At 41.4% G+C, this 22,367-nt stretch overlaps 1 protein-coding gene across 1 annotated transcript in view; it reads right to left on the reverse strand.

The window, feature by feature from the left end:
* LOC117255676 (N-alpha-acetyltransferase 15, NatA auxiliary subunit) overlaps positions 1–21,302 on the reverse strand; it is a 32,476-nt gene extending 11,174 nt beyond the window's left edge. The window contains exons 1-12 of the mRNA XM_033624802.2: positions 21,121–21,302; positions 8,301–8,385; positions 8,094–8,198; positions 7,409–7,566; positions 6,525–6,659; positions 5,801–5,954; positions 4,420–4,539; positions 4,187–4,282; positions 3,842–3,948; positions 3,547–3,619; positions 1,784–1,953; positions 1,525–1,677 (exon numbers count right to left, since the gene is read on the reverse strand). Coding sequence (XP_033480693.1) covers positions 1,525–1,677; positions 1,784–1,953; positions 3,547–3,619; positions 3,842–3,948; positions 4,187–4,282; positions 4,420–4,539; positions 5,801–5,954; positions 6,525–6,659; positions 7,409–7,566; positions 8,094–8,198; positions 8,301–8,385; positions 21,121–21,174 — 1,410 coding nt within the window. The 5' untranslated portion in view covers positions 21,175–21,302. The remainder of the gene's footprint in view (positions 1–1,524; positions 1,678–1,783; positions 1,954–3,546; positions 3,620–3,841; positions 3,949–4,186; positions 4,283–4,419; positions 4,540–5,800; positions 5,955–6,524; positions 6,660–7,408; positions 7,567–8,093; positions 8,199–8,300; positions 8,386–21,120) is intronic.
* Positions 21,303–22,367: the final 1,065 nt, after the last annotated feature.

Raw genomic sequence — 22,367 nt, forward strand, 5'->3', positions numbered from 1 at the left:
GGACAGCCAGGAACTGGCAGAAGATTCTGTGGTCGGATGAGTCCAGTTTCCAGCTTTATCTTCCTCCTGCTAATGTGAGGGTACGCAAAAGGCCAGGTGAAGCATTATCTCCAGCAGGTACAGTACCTACCGTCAAGCATGGCGGAGGCAGTATTATGGTTTGGAGATGTACGAGTGCTGCTGGTGTTGGTCATCTCACTGTCTGTGATGGCACATTGAACACTGCCAAGTATTGTGCCATTCTCAAAACCCATATGCTCCCCTCTGCAAGTGCACTGTTCCGTTGAGGTAAAAACTGGATGTTTCAGCAAGATAATGCCCCTTGTCACACGTAGAACTTGGTTGGTTCACTTTGTCATTCTTATGCAGGTACATAAAAACGAAATACTGTTTCGCAAGTTAAGGAGCACAATATCCAGGTCTTAGAGTGGCCAGCTCAATCCCCGGACATGAGCCCCATTGAAAATCTGTGGTGGATGATCAAAAGGTCTGTTTCGAAGCATAAACCAAAGATTTTGGAAGAATTAAAAGCAAAATTCAAGAAGAATTAGAGCTCTACTGCGTGCTAATGGCAGGGCTACTAAATATTAATTTGATGATGTGAAGGTTTATTTATTTTTTGTTCAGTTTTTAACACATTCTCTGTTATTTGTTGACTTTGATACCGACAATGTTGAGAACTGACGTGTTGAAACTATCAAGAATTTAGTTTTGTTATTTTTTCTTGTTAATAAACAAAAAAAAAAATGCATTTGTTTGTGTCTGTCAGATGCAGCCACCTTTTGAAACACAAAAAAAAGATTTTTCTGCAAATATTGGAGATTGTGTAAAATCTGAAGAGTTTCCGAAAACTTTTTTACACTACTGTATAATATTCCTAAAGTGACATATTTTATGGATATTTCATATTATATTCAATGTGTTACAGTAACAGTACAGAACAGATGAACTGTACAATTAACCCAACTAGTGAAAGCAATTTGTGTAAAACAAGCAATATGGATACATTTTGAGGTTAATTAAAATATTTGTGATATTTTTAAGAACTTTTTATACAATGCTCTGTAATATATATATTTTAAAATTTTAAACAATCATACATACTTAATGGGCTTCTGTTTTGACAAATTCAGTGTTTTCATCTTTCTGATGCGTGACTATTGTTCTATTATCTCCTAGCATCTACAACTGTGTACAAGTATGTGTGTAAAGCCCTTTTCGTGTCAGCAGAAACCCTATATATTTTCTGCTGCATAAAATAAAAGTCACAGACTTCAGCACTGCTGCTTTAAAAAAAATCCTTGGCGAAACACAACATAAGTGAAAAGAATTCCGCCTTCAGTTATTCTAGGTTGTAGGATAGTAATACATAACGATCATGAGGTCTCCACTTTATACTAGTTCTTAGCAAACTGACTTCACAGAAAAAACAGCCATGATTTTGTTTTGCCATTTTCACATTTCCCTCAGCTCGTCAGCTGTTAGTGTGTACTTTTGTGCACATCCACAGACAGTTTCTCTTACCCGTGTAAACTTGGAGCACATTTCCTCGGCCTCTTTGACCATGCCAGCCTTCAGCATGTACTTGGCACACTTGGAGTTGATAAATCTGTCGGCAGTGTCCAGAGCCTGGGCCTCATCCATCCACTGAGCAGCTTCTTTAATGTTCCCAGCATGCTGCAGGAAGATAAAGGTCAACACAACAGTCATGACAACAGCACAGCAACACCCTGCTCCTCAGTTGTAACAGTAAATGCGTGTGCAAATGTGTGGTGTATGTTACCTTGTAAATCTTGGCTTTGATAAGGAAGAGCTCGATGAGCGTAGGCGTACTCTCAATTGCTGCGTTGATATATTCTAGCGCCAGTGTCTGTTGGCCAATCATGTCATAGTGTTGTGCCAGGAAGTACTGCACCCAGAGCAAAGTGGTCGGGGGTTCCTCCTTACCATCATCTATGACAGTGCAAGGGCATATTGTCTTAGTTTAGGTCTTTGGGATTATGCACAAAACACTACAACAGTTAAACCTGTCATAACCACGAATGAGAAGCGTTGATTATAATCCTTAGAATTTTATGAAATCAAACTTGGTTTTGGACTTTTTTTTTAAGTCTGCATTTTTCTACGGTAAACATTTATGTATTTGTATACTGTGATTACCTCTCTTAATTATCATCATTAGGGGTGCAATCTGCCATTCCAGCAATGGATTTAAATTACCTACCTATGCACGATGCAAAATGCACAATGCAAGTGATTCAGTTTTACTGTTTAATGTTATATTACTGAAATCAGCCTCACAGTTTACTGTTCACTCTACCACAGCTAAAATCAGAGATAGATGAAGTTTCTTGCAAAGCAAGCTTTTTTTACTGTGTCACATTTGAGCCTGACTTATGGTTGGGTGCTCAAAACTTTTGACGAGTGTTGCTTGACAGAAATGACGTATTTTCAATATTAATAAAGTGTCGCTCTACATTTTTCTTTCACGTTGCAAACCTGAAGATTTTTTTTATGCCATGGAAAACGTCATATTTTGTTGCACAATGTGATTGGTAGTATTACTATCATTGCCATGGAGATGGCAGTTTTCAATCCACACAGACTCCGACCTGTACTCAGTGTCTCTGTTCACAGAAGCAGCCGTCTGTCAGCAGCAGCTCCTGCGGAACTGAGAGGACAGAGAGCGGCCAAACTGCCTTCACCAGGCTGACTGACAACAGATAATTACTGAACTAAAAATATTTTTCACGTCAGCACCACGAGATGAAATCAACATTGATTCACTGATTTTATTTCCCAACCCACCATAATGAGTAAGGGGAATTTGCCGCTAGCAGACAGATTGGGAGCTGATCAATCAATTCATATGGTTAACAGTTAAAAAACATATACAGTGGGATATTTGTGTGATTTTAAACTGCTGTCTGTTCACATTATAGTTCACTAAACAATAACAGAAATGGACTGTAAAAAAATCACAGGGTGTCTCTGGTTGATGACTGAACTCTTTTGCCAAAGCATAAATTCAAATTATTGTGCTGCTCTCTGTCGAGCAACTCTTCAAAAGTGTCAGGCGCCCAACCATAAATCAGGCTTAAGGGTACTCCTAGGAAGGGCAATGTATTTGTTACGAGGGTAAGAACTATCTCTAATCATTCATCAAAAATGCATCTACAAAATTATACTGTCATTTTTTGCATTTTTTGTTAGTAGATTTGTTTTAAAACTTTGCAGGGAGAATTGACACTAGAGGGAGCAACCTAAGTGAGCTGTTAGATTAAGAGCTGCACACCTCCAACTCCTGAGCAAGGTAACCACCTTCAGTGTGCTCTGCAGTTGTGTGGAAAATTTCTTGCAACGTGCACAGCATGAAATCAGTTTATGAATGCAATTATTTCCACTGACTTCTTTAATAAATCATTAAGGATTACAACTTTAAAAAACTGTCTATTGCGCTACACTGACTACACGACACTCAATATTGCTGATTAGAAAGATATCAGATTCATTATCATCTTCCTGATTAATAAATGTTCTCCTCACCGTTCTGGTTGAACATTCTATAGCTTTTTAATGAGGTTTCATAGCCGACCACCAACTCCTCTATTATTGCCACCTGCAAAGAGAAAGAGGACACAGTTCATTACCTTACCTGCAGAATGGAGTACACATTTGTGAGTGAATAACTTTGATCGAGAACACTGGAATCTTTCCCTCAGATTGACCTCCCTTCCTATAGTGCATTATGTAAGCTGGTTTCAAATAAATTGAGGAACAAGTGTCAACGTGGTTTAGATTTAGCACGGTCATCTGACATGAATAGCAGCAGTGCTGTCACCTTTTCTTTGTCGTTGTAAAGTGATTTGAGGGTGGTGAAGACGGGCGGACAGCCTTTACTGAAGTTCATCCGCAGATACCTGTCCAGACACTCTCTGAACTTATCACCTGCAGAGGAATAAGGTGAGATGGAGAAGATCATTCACTCATGGTCAAAAATGATTAACAAGTGCAAGTGGAGTTACAAAAAAAAAAAAGAAAGAAAAAAAAAAAAAAGACTTGGAACCAAAATAACGTCTTAAACAACTAAGGTGAAGACAGCTCCTAGCTTTGTCATTTATTCCTTAACACATGGATGAAATTTAAGTTATATTTTAGTTTAAATAAGATGTATTTTTGGCCACACCAGAGAGGAAGTTGAGGGGCAGCCGGCGAGGAACCAATCCTTTGGGAAACTTGTCCCAGGCATCTTCATAGATCTTTTGTCTCTCTTCTACACCGCCTGGAGAACCCCACCCCCCAGAAACATTCAGTAGTGTTGACAACTGTTGCTTGTACAATGCATGTGGATATTTTAATAGTCAGTGGTCTATCATGACAATGCTGGTGTTTTAAACAGAAAGGAAAAAATTGTTATACCTGGCTTTAGGGCATTTTCCAAGCCGCGGTAATAGGACCAGTTCTCTGGGTTCCTCTCCTGCAGGCGACGGTAGACTTCTGTTGCTTCATCCAGACGTTCCAGCTTCAACAGTAGCTCTCCTGTAGTAACATGACAGAAGAGCTCCGGTGTCAAAATACATAAAAAGAGACAACAGCTGCTCAAATTCAACTGATAACCCGAAGTTAGCGAAAGTTCTTAAAAAAAGGTTGGAGAAGCTTAACACTATACACACAATATGAATTAGAATCTTGCAAAAGTACAACTCAATAAATACATAACTGTCATGTCAGTTGTGAGATTCTCTAAAACGCAGCAGGTACTAAGCAACTACAGAGAGCAAGGCCACACCTACTGTGTTGAGTATTAAGATATCTCATCACATGAACAAACATCACTTTGTTTTTGTCCATGCTGACTGGTCCAGCTGAATATAAACTGTTTTAAATAAAGAGCGGGGGTGAATATGCCTACATTCACTACATTTTTAAGAGCTAACTCATCAAATTGCCTGTCATGTTTTTAAGTATTTGCCAGAACGAAGGGCAAAGCAGCCTGCTGAAAGAGCTGGATGTTTCTGCAAAAATCTGCTAGAGGTCAAACTATTTTTTTTCAGCGCCAACACCAATTATTAATAATCAAGTAGACCGATATCCGTTATTTCAAACCTCTGTTGTACTGGAAAAGCTGATACTTTAGCAAGCTAACGAAGCTAAATGCAGGCACCTACAGGTCCAACAAAAAAAGGCTAACTGCATGTCGCTTTCATGCCCCTTCTCTCCTTCAGTGCTCACCCGCTAAAGTGAAAGATAACCCCAAATTTACTCTCATTGTAGAACCAGCTTCGTGTTGTTACGTTCGACTCACAGCTCTGCTCGCTCACTGGAGCTGCTCCAGTCTGTGTTTGCCTTTGCCCATCTGAGGCACAGTAACCTTCAGTAGTGAAGACTAAGGAGTAGAAGCCCTGCTGGGTTTTAGTAGTAGTCACATACAGGTGCTCTTTGGATACTTAAGGTATACTGTGTTTATTCCATCTTGCGAAGACCTAATTGCATTACTCTCACTCGAAAAATATAACATGTAAGTCTTCTTTAGAAACAATCCAAGGCACACTGTAGACAGGTACACACCTGACAGGTATGTAAGCTACAGCAGACAATGACCCTGATGCTTATCTCTTTAATCTATATTGCCATGTAAAATTAAGACTTTTTAATTTTTGCACAAATCCTACAGTGTGCCTCGGATTGTTTACCCTTTGACTGACCTGAGATGTGATGAACCACCAAGTTCTAACAAGGGATTTCCAAGATTTTGGATTCAGTGTGACATTGTCACTAAGTATGGAGCACTGTGACCCACCTCGTGTCTCCTCCACAGCCAGTTTGTCACAGATCTGCTTCTCATAGTTGGATAAATGCTCCAGGGCCTCCTTGTACAGGCCTGCTTCTCTCAGCACCTGGTTCTGGTACAGCAGTAACTCGCTGTATTCGTAGTCCACTTTGTCTGGAGACGTCTGGTCAAAGAAATGACTGTTAGTGACATCAACATTTTCTACTAGCAACAGTGAAAATCTATTGGACCTGTTGGGTGTAACTGTGCAATTCAGGAAACTCTCCATCATTATTCGTGTATTTGTGCAGTTGCCTAGTGACACAAGCTTGTTGTTGTATTAAATAGATGGCACATAGACAGGAAGCAGACTGCTCCTATCAGGAGCAAGCCAGAGAGACGGAGAGAGTAAGCTCTATTGCAGTTGTGACTGATACAGATGACAGAAACAACACCCATTTTTCAACTCTGTTGAGAGGAAGGACTAAACCATGCACTGTAACTGAGATGCATCAAACACCAAGTCAGACATGAAAAACATGACAAGAAATGTGGGCAACCCTGTTACTCATCTTACACTGCAGTGCATTGAACAGCATCTCTAATACACAAAATACTTCATAAATCATTACCCTCTGTTCCATCAGTTTCTCAATCCCGATCATTATAACCATATCTCACCTTGTGTACGAAGGATTAGAAAGATGGACTATAGAATACATTAGACAAATGTTAAGCCATCATGGGCTCTAACCTGTTGTGTTTTCCTGAACTCCTCAATGATTTTTGCTGCCATCTCGTAGTCCTCCAATAGGTGATAGGCGATGGCATAGCCGATCCAGGATGCCCGCTGTGCTGGACGCAATTGCAACAACTGGTACCGTGTCTCCTACAGAGAAAAAAAAAATGCAAACACAGGTTTATTTGGCCATGCTCACCATCAGAACCAACAGGGTGAAAAAGACTCAACTTATGTCCCCTCTATTACGAATCCCTCATATGTGGCCCAAAGGATTTGTAACGTGATGTGTAGCTGGAGAGATAAATGATTAGGAAACAAGGTGATGGATAGCAGCACAAAGCGAAGAAGAGAAATTCTGCCGAGTCATGGTATTAAAACCACGTTGGTACTAGCTGGCTAAGAGAGAATTGAAAAAACGCATTTTGACTCAGAGCCCCTCCCTTTACCTCCCTCATACATATTTTTAATCCTTTCATCTTTCTGTTTCATACCTCTCACCAAATAAGCATCTAAATCCCAGGCTGTGTCCCATGGGTGGTGTTCTACATTGTGAAACCTGACTGCTACCTGATTCCTGTCTCAGTCAGTGCAATGCTGCATCCTGGACAAGGCAGAGCGACAGATGGTAGTGTGTGTTCAGGGTTTTTTTCTACACAAATGACTTAAGTCAGTTTTATTCTTGTATTAAAAATAAAAGTTGCTATATTTCTTAAATCTGCTTCTCACAGCTTGGTATGGACTCTAGGCTGTGCTGTTCTACAGCTGACCCTGTGTCCTGATCTTGAGTGGGCCAGGAAGACTGAAAATGGGTTTTCATTATGATAATCCAACACCTATCTTGGAATAATTATTTGAGCTAGAAAGGATCCACTCATAGTTCTCAGGACAGTCCTCACCCTGTAGCCCTCGAGGTCTCTCATCTGGATCTGCAGCAACGACAGGTCTCGGAGGATCTGCAGGTTGTCCTTGTCCCACTTCAGAGCATTGCGGTAACACTTGATAGCCTCATCGTACTTCTTATCCGAGCGCTGCAGTAGGCCATACACATGCCAGCCTGGGACGCACAGTTAAGGAAGATAGGAACCACCTACTCCACTGGATGTTATCAGACTACTATTAAAAAGATATACAGAAGTGCACAGAGATGTTGTGCTTACTGGGGTCACTGGGGCCCAATGAGCCTCTCCTGGTGAAAGCAAGAACTGGTTTTACTGGTCTATAATGTATCAATCACTTAAAGAGTAACTAAAGCCCCAGACAACCTTTTTCAGTTGAAAACCAATATATATACATATTTAGTAGTGTTGTTGACTGATTCAGGTCCTGGTCTTGGCATCTGGGTGCAAAGTATTTGAATTCTACATATTGCATTATAAATATGCATAGTGACATAGAAAGAGGATGTGCTGACTATACTCCACAAAAGACAAGAGCGATAATGTGTGGCATGATATCCTGTGGCATCACACACATTCACACATTTTACAAAAGACACACCAGCCAGAGGTCTTAAGTGACAACAGCTTAGAGCATATCTCCTTCACTAACAAACTATGCGTGCAGTGACATGATTAAGGATACAGACGTGGCTCCTGAGGTCATTGCGAAGGCCTCTTCTCACCAGGTCATAAGCCTCCTCCTTCTTCCCCAGACAGTTCAGGGTCAGTCCCTTCATCGCCAGGGTCTCTACAGAGCCAATGGTACAGCATATAGTAAGAAATACAGTACATTGCCCACTGATACGAGAAATTTTCCATCCATCTTTTTATCTGTACGTCTGCTGCTTACCTCCATGCTCAGCAAACTTAGGGTTGGACAGAATTTGTTTACAGAACTTGAGCCCGTTTCTGTACTGCTTGTGTTCGTAACATCGCTGTGAAAAGAAGAAGACAGAAACCCCATTAAGTCAAGAGAACAAGAGTGATATTTCCTGTCATGTTTCTAGGTATGCATCCTGTGTCCCTGATGCTTTGAAATCTGAAAGGAGGGGTGACCAGTAGCTCAGTGGTAGAGCGGGCTTCTCATGCACAAAGGCAATGTCCTTGGTAGAGCGGGCGTCCCATGCACAAAGGCAATGTCCTTGCCGCAGCAGCTGTGCATTTGTTTCCAGCCTGCAGCCCTTTGCTGCATGTCATCCCCTCTCTCTATCTCCTCCTTTCACGCCTTAATACTGTCTTGTCAAATAAGGGCAAAAGCCAAAATAAATAAATAAAAAAGGAAAAATCTTTAAATCTGAAAGGATGCAGTAAACTCACTATCAATGTGTCCTGGGTCACATCCTTTTATTTTCCCCAATTAGGCTACATTGTGAACAACAAATCCAACAGTATTTCTCATGTCACAGAAAGCACTAAGAATGAAACTTGTGTTTAGGATGCGTCAGTGTTTTGCCCTATTGCCATCATGCCCAGCTCTCTTCACCTTCTCAAAATGATTCCACACTTTGGATTTCCTGCCTGACATGTTATTAACTAGCCTAAGTAATAAGAGCAGATACCAGCCCTATAAATTAGGGGCCATACACATGCTGCTTCTTTAATCGCCTGGAAAACGCTAGGTGCTACTCTTGTGCCTTGTTTGTGCCAGCTTTCAAGAGCATGGCGGCAGGTTGCGTCTGAGGCTGCAACCTTAACAAGCACTGTATAGCCTATTTACCTGAAATCCTGAGAGCAGAGCTGATCTTCTTCCAGATGTTGTTTATAAGTGTGTAGGCCTATCATCCATGGAACAGATGTAAAGCTCTGGGTAGCCCTGCACTAAAATGGTTAACTTTTCCATATTTATCAGACTGAATATTTATAGAAAAAGGGAAAGATATCTCTCAGCTGTGTTAGTTAGTAACATGACTCCTGTCTGATTGCTGATGCTGATGGTCCAGTCATATAGGTTATGATTTATTTGACAAGGTGCAGCTGCTAATAGAGTTTCACATGTGTTTTTTTTTTCTGCAACTAAGCGACAAATGAAATCTTGCTGACTAATGACCTCTCTAGTCGACTAACGCTTGGTCAACTAGGGGAGGGAGGGCAGCCTTAATATTACGACAGACATTCCTGTAATCTTAAGCCGCTTTTCCACTGAGCAGTACGGTACGGTACAGTATGGTAAGGTACAGTTCAGTTTGGTGCACTTTTTTCTGTTCCCACTAAGCTTGTCACGATACCAGAATTTCAGTAGTCGATACCAATACCAGTGAATTTCCACGATTCTCGCCACGCACATGTGAGTGATCGACGGTGACAACGCGTGTGTGTCGGCTTCATTGAGTGTACCAAGTGCAGCACGATGCTGGTATATGACAGCAAAACGGGGACCTCGACACTTAAGAGGCACATGACAAAGGCTTGCCATGGAAAGAAAGACAAGAGTCAGCCTTCAATGTCCACGGTCGTATTCTTAAAAAAAGTTGGGTTTAAACCAGGCTCGGGCTCATAATTACAGTTTAAAGGACGGGCCGGGCCAGGCCGGGCTAATGGAGAACAGGCGTTCTTCGGCACTCGTCCTAGGCACAGACTGATGTGCGTATACTGCCCCTGTCAGGTCCGAAAGGAATCGACACGGCCCACTGAGGGCAAAGTTGTATCCGGTACTTACGGTACCGAATAAAAACAGGTACCGACGTATTTTTTGTGTGTTGGCATCGACTTGGTGCCAAAGTATCGGTTCTCATGACAACCCTAGTTTCCACTGTGAAAAGTTGTGGAGGGTACTAACGGAACCATTCTGTACTGTTCCCATTTTTGGTGCCCCTTCTGTTGGGGTACCTAGCACACAGATCTTGTACTAAAAGGTGGAGCTGTGAACACTGCAGCACTGGGCCCTCTGTTCAGGGCTGCGCTATGGCTGGTTTTGAAGCTCACGTAACCACTGTTGATACCATGGAGAGTTTTATTAGTAGACTGTAACTATAAAATGAAATTATGTTTTTCTGCCTCTTGCAGAAGCTGTAGTCGGAGTAAAAAATAACATAATTCACTCGGCTGACTGCCGGCGACTTTTAAAGTGGAACGTGTACTTGTAATGTTACTCAGTGCATGAGGTGAAGACATAAAACAATCAACGCACCCTGAATATTCCATATGACAACTCTGACCATTACTTCAGTTTTTATATGACATATACTTTTAGTAACGAGTGGATCTTCAAGTGTTTATATATTAATTTCGGCTGGGTTAAGTGAGAGAATATATTCTAATCCTCACTAGGAGAAAAAAAGCTTTGCGGAGCAGTTAAGGGTACCGTTTGCGGTGGAAACACTAGGGTCTAGGTGCCATGTCTGAAGGGTTACTTTTGGTTCTAAAGGTACCATACCAAAAGTGTTTGGTGGAAATGGGGCTCTAGTTCCCAACATCTGCTGTGACAGCAGATGCTGGCTTAACTCATCTTAATAATGACGAGATGATGCTTTAACGTGCAGGACTTTATGTTTAATTTTCAGATAGATTAATCGTCTGGTGATTGCAATTATGATTTTGAGGTCAAACAATTTAAAAATTAATGAACTCAAGGGTAAGCAATTTTTGGTCAAGGATGCCTGGAGATGTTATTTTGTCTTCTACGGAAGCCGCGCATGCGCAATACCACCCCATCCCCTCCTCTCTTCTATTCACTCCACGAGCCAGTCAAGTAGGTGAACTACGAATAATGCAAGGGGGAGGTGATTGCGGAAGATTTCAAAAATAGCGTGTGGAAAATGACAGAGGGAGAGTGAGAGAGGTTGGTCTGTGTGTGTGCGTGCGCGCACATCGGGGCCGAACTCCGCTGTGTGTGATACAGACAGCAGAGAACTGTAAACGCGCGACCATGTAGAGACATAATCAATTGCAAAATTTTGACCAAAATAATTGTGATTATGATTTTTTCCATATTTGAGCAGCCCTACCATAATTAGAACCATGTAACACCAAAAAAAAAAGTTTCGCACTACAATTTGTCAATAACACAAATTTTCTTGGGGACCCTCTCAAAGGACCAGCTGCGGTCTCAGGGGCTCACATCACTAATTTCAGAGAGAGACAGAAGCACTGTAACACTGATCCTGGAGTTCATAGCATTGTTCTGACTCATAACAACTAGCTCAACTTAGCGAGAAGAAATATTACGAAAATTACACTTTTTATTTTACTTTTTTGTGATCCTTGCTGATGAACTATAAGCTGGTACCTGGGACAGGATGTCAACAGCAGCTAGACCTGTATGGTATAACATTCACCAGATTAAACTAAAACGCCCTAAAGGACAAAGAACATTAAAGTCCTGTTCACATTTTGAGTTCTGGTCACATATTCAGAGAGGATCATAGTTGTTCACCCACAATGTTATTACAACAGCAGAAAAATATCAGAAGATGTACTCAAAAAAAAAAAAAAAAAGTTAACATTTATCGGCCTTCTGCACACCATTGAGCTTAAATGCTGATACAGACTTTTTACTACAACATACAGTACCATACCATACCACCTTAACGAAAGCTTCTGCCCTAAAATTGTATTTAGTATACAGCTGCACAATAAACCCCACCTCTCTTTTTAAGCCATTCACTGTTCTTGTGTATTTGCATGAGTGAGAGAGATACAAAGAGTTAAGCTGGCAGATGGCATTTTGTTGTCCCACCATCAACTTCATTAATGGTGAGAAAAGATGACGTCAACTTCACATATGGGTGCCAAGGTCGGTTATGAAATTATACAGATGAACTAGATGAACAGATGAACTAAGTAGAGGATTGCTTGCCTGGCTCCAGACCTGAATCCGTCCACTCAACAGGGCTGACTGATTTGTCTGACCTCGTGGCATGAAACAACAGTTTCTCAGTTGACAATCCATCAATCCAATGAGCACCGCAGGGGTACTAACAATTAGCTAATCAGCGCCACAGGCAGAACTAATGCTGTTTTCAAACATTATCAAGCCAGGGCTCTAAAACTTGTGTACATGCACTGATGTATGCAACTTTTAAATTATTACATAGGCCAATTTTTTTTTTTATTGTACTATTTGGTGTATTTGTCCTTCTTTATCCACCCTGACTGACTGAAATGACAGTAATGTACAGGTAAGCTACTTCACCCATATCAGTTTTCAGCGGAAAAAAATCATTTACTGTAATATGCTTTGTTTCACTGAAACTTAGATAAATCCTGAATACTGGACATCGCCATTCAACCAGGCGACTCTTTCTTCATATACCCATTTGACAGAACAGAGGACACCGGGAACAAAAATGGAAGATGCGTGCGCTTTATGGTAAATAGGAACTGGTGTGACAGTTCCTGTTCCTGCTTACTAGGGCTGACCTTCCAATCCATTTATGGACATTCAAAGCTTCGGAGCTCAGAACGACTTTAATTCGAAGCATTCCATGACAACTGGGGTGGGGGGGTGGGGTTGAATTAAGATAAAAATATTCACAAACGAAAAAACACTAATGGTCGGTGATAAGTAGTGTTTACATTTTGATTGAACACTAAATTAAAACCCTCGGCACATACTGCAGCACAATCAAACAGATGCGCAACTCAGAGCATCAGAAGTGTCTCTGACACCAGACTCAGAGCGGACCGGTGGAACTGGAAAATGCATATTTTACATCAATAAAATCTATTTTAACATTATTTTGAGTCACATTGTTGAAAGAATTTAGTCGTCTGTGTTCAAGCAGGAAAATAGCAGGTCTCCATTGTGCGTCGGGCTTTCTATTTCCTTGCCGGAGATTTTTTCTTTTTTAATGACATGATATATAGGCTATTATAGCCAAGTGTGGCTCATGTACTACAATCATACTATTAGGCCTACTAGTTACTACTAACGTTTTTCAAGTGATTTCCCAAATTTGTTGTTGAGTTGTGATATGCCAATTGCTTTTGGCAAATTTGGCACTCTGCTTTCTGGGGGATGTCGGGGCATATTTTAAAGTGCAACCACACATCTGATGACCTCTTGGACATGTCTGCCAGCTCTGAGCGCGCTCGCTGTCAGTATTGGACTGGTGGTGGTTAGTATTGCGTTTAAGGCCTCCCCCCAAAAAACAGGAAAAAAAGCGCTGAAGCTTCGAATTTTTTTTTCTCCACAATCGAATCCCGTGCCATCCAACGAAGCTTCGAATTTTTTGGGTCAGCCCTACTGCTTACCTGATCTAGATTATTGTCAATCAAATGTAGACTGCACTTTCTATAAAGGGAATTCACATCTGTCATTATCACAGCGATACATTCCACCACAGGGAATACAGAGGCTGCACTGTTTTATCTCTGCAAAGACCTGAGCTGCGTGCAGACAGGTAATCCTGATGCTGTGCTCATTGTTGCTGGAGACTTCAATCAGGCTAACCTTAAAATGGTTATGTCGGGGCGTTGGTGGCTTAGTGGATAGAGCAGGCGCCCCACGTACAAGGCTGCTGCTGCAGCGGCCCGGGTTTGACTCTAGCCTGTGGCCCTTTGCTGCATGTTACTCCTTCTCTCTCTCCCCCTTTATGCTTAGCTGTCCTATCAATTAAAGGCAAAAAATGCCCCCCAAAATATCTTTTAAAAAATTATAAAAATAAAAATGGTAATGTCTTATGCACATTGTTGAAGATGGCTGCTTTGTCTCTTTCGATAAAATATCTGCAAAGTACAACCTACCCACAACACATTTTTTTCTAATTTTTAAAAGGTCAGACGTCGCAAAATGCGACCATTTGGTCACAGTCTGGGGCCCTGCATTGTAGAATTTGTTTGCCCAACCCTAGAGCTTTTTCTTTTTGAAAACCTTAATAAAAAATATGCTGAAACAACAAAGGTTATGTCTAACTTCCATCAACATACTGACTGTGCCACAAGGGGAATAAACACTTTGGATCCCTGCAATACACTGTTAAGAGGCGGCTTCAGAGCAGAATTACTACCCCCGTCTGACAAAAGTGACCATGCAGCCATCTTTTTGAGAACAAACTACGGGGCATGCCCCATTGAGGCAAGACGTCCGTGGTGGATTTAAGATGTAAAATAACAGGATCAACTGTGCCCAAAACTACAGTTAAATTATTCCACAATCAAAAACCATGAATTACCAGAAATATTTGAAATAAACAAACACACCACATCTTACAAATGAGGATTGCAATGTGGAAAATCATAAAGCAGCAACCTACAATGTAAGAAAAGCAGTAAAAGAGGCAAAAGGAGACTGTAGGAAGAAAGTGGAACTATCCCAGAACCTTGTGGCAAAGTCCAACAAGTATTACAGATTACAACCCAGCCATCTCACTCCCTGTCAAGTGCTGATGCGTCTATATGAAGTAAGAAAAACAATTTCTATGCGCGCTTTGAGGATATCATAGCCAACAAGCAAAGCTGAAGGAAAGGTTATTGGATGGGTGGGTGCACCTTTCGTACCCGTCTCACTTCATGAGCATGATGTCAGGAAGGCTTTCCACCATGTGAATGCCAAAAAAAATCAGCAGTGGACAGGTCCTCAAACTATGCTCTGACTGTCAAACTGTCATACCCTGTGCTTTAAGACAAAATTTGACACGGCTACAAGAGAAAATGTTCCCTGTTAGTAATGTGTACAACATGCATCAGTTCAAAATGTCACACATGCAGTATGCAAGCTTACAGACTCTAGTGCACACCAATACTGATATAGTATATTTAATGTAAATTTAGCAACATTACAAGCTTTTTGGATACTATTTAAATACAAAACAAACCTTATGGGACAACTTGGATGTAGGGTTGGGTCGGTTCTCGGTAATACCAATTCGGTTCGGTACTCCGTCTTAGACTGGGTTTTTTTTTTTTGAGACCAACCGAACTGCATACTTGGGCGGAACGTACGCGGAGCAGACTACGCGGAGGTCCGCCCGGTACAAGTGGACGTCCGCAAGCCCTGTGCGCGCAAAGCACGACCGCGCAAACTTCGCTTCGCGCACCATTGAACCAAAAAAGGCGCATTCTGTATAAACAAAAGTAGGCAGGCGGCATTTTGCTGCACTCCCTGATTTTGTTTTTATACTGCCAATGCTGAAAAAAGACTGATTGGGCTTTCCTGCAAATTTGCACAATAACTATCTAAAAAGGGCTTCAGTTCCCTTCTACGGAACCTGTCACACTACATGCAAAGCACTGCACAAAAAATTGAAGGGGCTCCACTTTGTTGTAGGCATGTTGCTACAGGTATCAGGGAAATTAAATAGGCTACATGGAGGAGATCCGGTTTAAAGAGTTATATCCATAAGTCAGGATCAAATATTGTCAGTGCACTGTGTGGCACCATAGGACTTTTCAGTTTTCCCACTCCTGTTAGATTTGTAGTTTTTGTACTTTTCTGTATTGGCCCAGAATTTCACAATTGGTGCATCCCTAATTCATTTCCCTGCAAATTCAGATACAGCACCAAACTTTTCATGCCCGATCAAGACTCCAATGAGACACTGATGAAAATTATTTAACTATTTCAATGAGATTGATGGTGCAAAGTCCAACTTTAGGTTAGGCTAGAGTAAGGGAATGGATTTCCCCGTCCCAACTGAAGAAAATGGAATTTCATTAAAACTCTGCTGCCATGCAGAAGCTGGAAACCTGCCAACTTCTTATAATGCATTTAGAAAGGGTAAGAGTCTGGGAAAGCAAAAATTAATAGGGGTGTGGTCCACTTCTGTCTACAGCTGGAGAGAAAACGGTTTCAAATTTCATATCACAACCCCGCTGCAGAGAGGGTAATGACAGTAATTTTAATCTGGGCTTTCTCATTTACACAACAACAATTTCCACCAGATGCAGTGCTTTCAGACCTCTTCACAACTAGTAATAAGAACTAAAGGTCAACTCACTTTATTACACAGAGTGTTCAACAGTGATGTTTAGCTGAATTTTTTTTTGTGACATTAAACCCCAATATGTGCCTTCTATAGACCAAATCAATGTGACATTTTGCTAACAGCAACAATTACTTGCAGGAACTGGCAGTTGATTACAATTGTGAAGATATGCAAAACTGGCAAACATTTTTACTTCTGTTAACATTTTTAGCTGTAACTGTAACACTTCAAGATTTATAGTTAAACAATGTGGTCCAACCTATCTGACCTTTCTAGTGCACTTAGTTTGCTGCTTGGCTATCATTTTTGATAGACCAAATCAACTGGCATGGATGCTAAACAAAGTATTGCTGTGGACAGGGGCTGCAGAAAAGCACATTTTAGCCACCTAAAAAAATAATTTAATTGTACAATGTATTTGAATATTTGCTTCACTTTTCCTTACACACCAACTGGTCGAGGCAGTGGTAGACCAGTGACACAGTGTTCAGCTAGGTTAAGTTACTGTTTTTGGTGGCTTTGATGTAACGGTTTTAATTCCCCATCAGAAAAGACTGTCTGATGGCAAAGTAAAGCAGTGAAAATATTCTTAATATAGCTTACACTTAAACTGATACTGGTTCCTTTTTTGTTGGTGGGCCTCTTTAGGAGGCTGGGAACTAATTAAGGCAGCATTTGCTCAGGGCTATTTGATTTCTTGTACATGACACAAGAATTTTCTACCCAGAAGCTGTTGTAAATTAACAATGTGATATGGTCTGTAGACTGTTTCACTGGAATCACATTGCTAGACAACAGCTTGGGTCCATGTTTACTTCCTGTCTTCTGGTGTCTTTCACATACACTGCAAAACATTCCAACAGGAAATACAAGGGGACCCACTTAGAATGTTTATGTTATCAAGTTGGGCTGGGAGAGGGTTACTGCCCCAAGTGAAGGAGTTCAAGTATTTCGGGGTCTTTTTCACGAATTAAGATGGAATTAGGGCTGGGCGATAACATGATAATAAGGTATCCCGCGGTATCTAAAAATAGCAACGGTATCAGTTTCATTACCGTCATTGAAAAAAGAAAAAAATCTGCTGCGCATATAGGTCTATAGGGGCCAAACATAATATTAAATATAATTTCTTTAATGCCTAAATAATGAGCACTTGTCCAGCACCTATGTATGAGTGGTTGAGTTTTCAATTTAATACCTTTACAATTTAAAACTAATAGTAAGCTATAATGTTTCTCTTATAACTGCCCTTAACTGTTGTTGGGAGATGACATTTGATAAAGTTTTTGGATGTGACGTTGTCACGTGACAGCTCGGACGTGAGAAAGAGAAGAAAAGATAGCAAGCTGAGCATCAAGGGAGTTGGTCCCAAAAACAAAACAACTTAACAACTTCTGCAAGCAGCAGCAGCAGGTCCAGTGGCCATCAGAGTGGAGGAGGGAGAAGCGTAACCTGAACCACCCAAAAACAATGACTCTGGGCAGTCTACTTCAAAGAAAAGCCGATGCGGTGGCAGGTCCAGTCGGCACCATACAGGAGCGAGCAGGAGCAGAGATAACTGCCTGTTGTTGTGGGGCTGTTATTCAGGGAGATGAAGACCTCCTTCTCAGGTGGAAATGTGATGGAGCCAGGCGTTTTCCTCTGATGTTGAGGGCTGCCTGCAAGTACCTGTGTGTTTGTGCCACAAGCTCTCTATCAGAGAGGGTGTTCAGCACCGCGGCAAAAGTTGTCAATCCACTACGTGCCCTGCTCCAGCCGGAAAAAGTAAACATGCTGGATTTTCTGGCAAAAAAACCTTGAATAGTTTTGAAGCATAGGATGCTGCTATAGTTATCGTTATACTTTGTTTTTATTTCATTTTCAATGAGGCGTATCCTGTTCTGACGGGCAAAACCGTTCGGACTTGGAGAGGGTGAACTTTTCAAACTAAAGGTAGGCTCTAAAATTTAAACCAATGAACAAAAGCCTATTTCCCATTGCGTTCTCAGGATAGGATTATATATGCTCATTTTCGGTTATGCCTTGTTATTTATCGTTCTGTTTTTCTTATTTGACGAGCCCTAGTAGAGCTGTGCTTTTAATTTGATTTATGTTGATAGGTTCTAAAAATAAACCATCGGACAGTACCCGTCGCGGTCTCAGGATACGCTGTACAGGACACATTATCGTTACTGCCTTTGTTGTTTATTGTTACTTTTTTATTATTTGATAAGCCTTTAAGTATTGGGTGCTATAGGGCTGTGTATTAATTTAATTGATTTGTGTCGATTACTGTCCTGGAAGTGGACTGTAGCCCACAGACAATTTGTTGTCATTTCATTCTGTTTGGTTGACTGCTGCATTTGCGTAATTGTTAATAAAAGTTGTTAATGTTGTACATGTTTTGTTGTTATTTTTTCAGTATTCTTAGGCCTATGTAATGTTTGCTATTCTGTTTCTGAACGGTATAGGCTCAAACCGACATTTTGGCGACTCCCTCTGAGCCCTTCAAAGTGATTTTTAATTAGTCGCGGTAATACCGTACACCCCGGGAAAATGTGGGGAAGGTTTAACAGTAACAAAATTTGAATACCGCCCAACTCTAAATGGAATGTGAGTTGGATGGGCAGTTTGACACGGCATTTGCAGTGATGTGGGCCCTGCACCAGACCATCACGGTGAAGAGGGAGCTGAGCTGAAGGACAAGGCTTTCAACTTACCGGTCCATCTATGTCCCAACCCTCACCTATGGTCATAAGCTTTGGGTAGTGACCGAAATACAAAGATTGCAGATAAGCTGCCAAAATAAGTTTTCTCTGTGGCATGGCTGGGCTCAGCCTTAGAGCAAGGGTGAGGAGCTCAGGTATCTGGAGGGAGTTTGGAGTAGAGCCACTGTTCCTTCACATCAAAAGGGGCCAGTTGAGGTGGTTCAGGCATCTGATTAGGATGCCTCCCAGACACCCATTAGAGGAGTTCCTGGTACATCCAACTGTTAGGAGGCCCTGAGGTAGACCCAGAACACACTGGAGGAATTATATATCTCATTTGGCCAGGGAATGCCTCAGGATCCCCCGGGAGGAGCTGGAAAGCGTTGGTGGGGACAGGTTTGTCTGGAGCACTTTGCTCAGCCTGCTGCCCCTGTGACCCAACCCCAGATAAGCGGGTGAAAACAGATAGATGGATGTTGTCAAGTTTGAAACAGTCTGTACTTATTTACTCATGTTAGATGCTTATGCAGAAATTAAGACAACCAGAAGACTGTGGAACCTGTAGAATCATTAAAAAAAGGCAGTGCTGTGCATGAATGAGAATGGCTCTTCTATATTTTTCTGTTAAATGTTTCCTGTATTACTGGCTGACACAAACACAAAAAAATTCAGCTCTTATTTATTAAGTGATTTAACAAAGAACTCATTTTAGCACATATTCCACACTGTGTTCCACGGAAAATTTAGTGTTTTAAAGTTTATTGGTTAACTCTAGTGTGAAATAGGAAAAACACAATTCCAGTCTGACACAATAAACTGTGTGGCCCAACAACAGTTCAAGAATATGCAGTACTCCCTCTGAAGTGTGCAGCAAATACAGGGTCTAACTTTTCAAGATCAGGTGCAGGTCACAGGTCTGTTTTTCCTGCCAGAGGTAGAGTAAATTAATGCCCTCTGCCAAATGTGCTGATAAACATCTACCAATCCCCAGCAGAGCCCCTGCCTTTCAAAACAATGAAGGTTATCTGAACTGGTCAGTGACGTTAAACTGGTCACTGCCAACGTACTCCACACACTGTCAACCAATAAGCATGGCAGAAGAAGAGCGAGACTTGTTTAACATGCGACAAACTACACTGAGCTCCTCAACAACTCAGCTACTGTCATATTGTAACTAAGACTTCATCCACACCTATTCAGCCATTCCTGTCACCAACATTAAAACTTTGCGCAGATAGCAAATAAACAGTGGAGCGACACAAGGAATCAAACATGGACGAGAAGAATGGATGGATGGATTGATAGCAAACTGCCAGAGCAGAGCAGGCCTGAAGCAGTTACACCTTTAATGATAGTCACACCGGTCCACCACGTACTTCCTCTCGTTTTCACGCCAGTTTGTCCTACTCGAACCTATATCGCTGACATTAATACCTGCAGACCGAGGTCCCAAACAGACGGATTAAGACTGACAATCACACAAAGTCGGCTATACCAAGATATTTGACGCTAGGTAGCTAGCGTTAGCTGATTGGCTAACGTCAAATGGCCAGTCAGTGGGCTGAACTTGCATAGCTTGTTAGCATGGCCCACGTCTAGCAAAAATCAAACGTACAATTATATTTCGTTTAAAACACCCGATATGCAGACAGATAACAGCAAACAGATGTCAAACGTTATCCGAGGTAGTTTGAGAAACAGTTAACTTAACTTATATATGACCGTTACAGTGGCTAGCTAATTGGCCATCGTGGAAACTAGCGTCAAGTTAATGGTTGCTGTGTATTATAAGCGCCGAGGCCTATTGCAATTAACTTGCCTGGCTATTTAAACTTGCACTAACCTACTTTTTATTCGTTCTGCATTTTAATTACCACAACACGTCTGTCAAAATCACAGCATAGTCACGAACAACCATTTTGGCGTTGCGGTGACAGCGCTTGTCAGGGCCGGGCTAGCTAGCCCATTCAATGATGCCATTTTGCTAAGACACTGAAGCTAACGCTAGCAGCTGGAGAGCTACACTGGTACACAGAGTGCCGCCGATTAATCCTAAAACTAGTCAGTTGTCTGTGTTAACGAAACCTATCGTTATGCAACTCTTTAACAACCAACTCACCAAAATCCTCTTGAAGAGAGCGTTCTCTTTCGGCGGTAAAGTAACTGTCGGCATTGTTACAGTTGAGATCAGTTTCCCCCTCGACCTCAGCACATGTAGCTAAAGTTAGCCCGGGTAGTCAAGACGGGTAGAATTGGGTGATGGCTCAGGCTCGACTGCTTCAGCCGCTCCGCTCGATTGCTCCGTCTTCTCTCCTAACTCACTTCCTGCTCACGTGGTGACGGAAGATCCGAAACCCTTTCAAAATGGCGACGGCTGGTAAAAATAATAATAATAATAATAATATGTTTTCTAGTGTGAAAGCCGCAGCCCACGGTTCTAACCCTTGTCCCCACTCAGTGACACAGACCAATGAGAAAACTCTGGTCATTGGCAGCTCTTTTCTGAGAAATGTGAAGTTAGCAACACCAGCAACCATATATATATATGTAAATATATGCTTCCCTCAGGTAACATCATTAAAATCACTCCATTTCCATTGTTATGCAGATGATACACACTAATATCTATAGGTAAAGCCAGAAGAAGCAGATTAAGTATGCTTCAAACATGCCTTAAAGACATAAAATCCTGGATGAGCTCCAATGTTGTTAAATTCAGACAAAATTGAAGTCATTGTTCTTGGCCCCAAACACCTCAGAAACTCTCTATCCGAAGATATAGTTTCTCTGGATGGCATTGCTCTGGCCTCTAACACTACCGTAAGAAACCTTGCAGTAATATTTGATCAAGATTGGTCTTTTAACTCCCATGTAAAACAAACTCCATGGACTGCGTTCTTTCATCTGTGTAATATTGTGAAACTGAGGCCTATCCTGTCCCAAAAAGATGCAAAAAAATTGGTCCACTCACTTTTATTTTTTATTTTTTACCTATAGGCTGGATTACTGTAATTCCCTATTATCAGGTTGCTCTATTAAATCTGTAAAAACTCTCCAGCTAATCCAGAACGCAGCGGCACATGTAGTGACAGGAACTAAGAAACAAGATCCTATTTCTTCTATATCTTTTAGCTTCTCTGCACTGGCTCCCTGTAAAATCGAGAATTGAATTTAAAATCCTTCTCCTAACTTACAAAGCTCCAAATTGTCACGCTCTGTCATATCTTAGAGAGCTCATAGTGCCCTATTATCCCACCAAAACACTGCGCTCTGAAAATGCAGGGTTACTCGTGGTCCCTAAAGTCTCCAAAGGTAGAACAGGAGCCAGAGCCTTCAGCTATAAGGCTCCTCTTCTGTGGAATCATC

This window comes from Epinephelus lanceolatus, chromosome 3 (genome assembly GCF_041903045.1).
Source record: "Epinephelus lanceolatus isolate andai-2023 chromosome 3, ASM4190304v1, whole genome shotgun sequence".
In the NCBI taxonomy this organism is placed as follows: Eukaryota; Metazoa; Chordata; class Actinopteri; order Perciformes; family Serranidae; genus Epinephelus; species Epinephelus lanceolatus.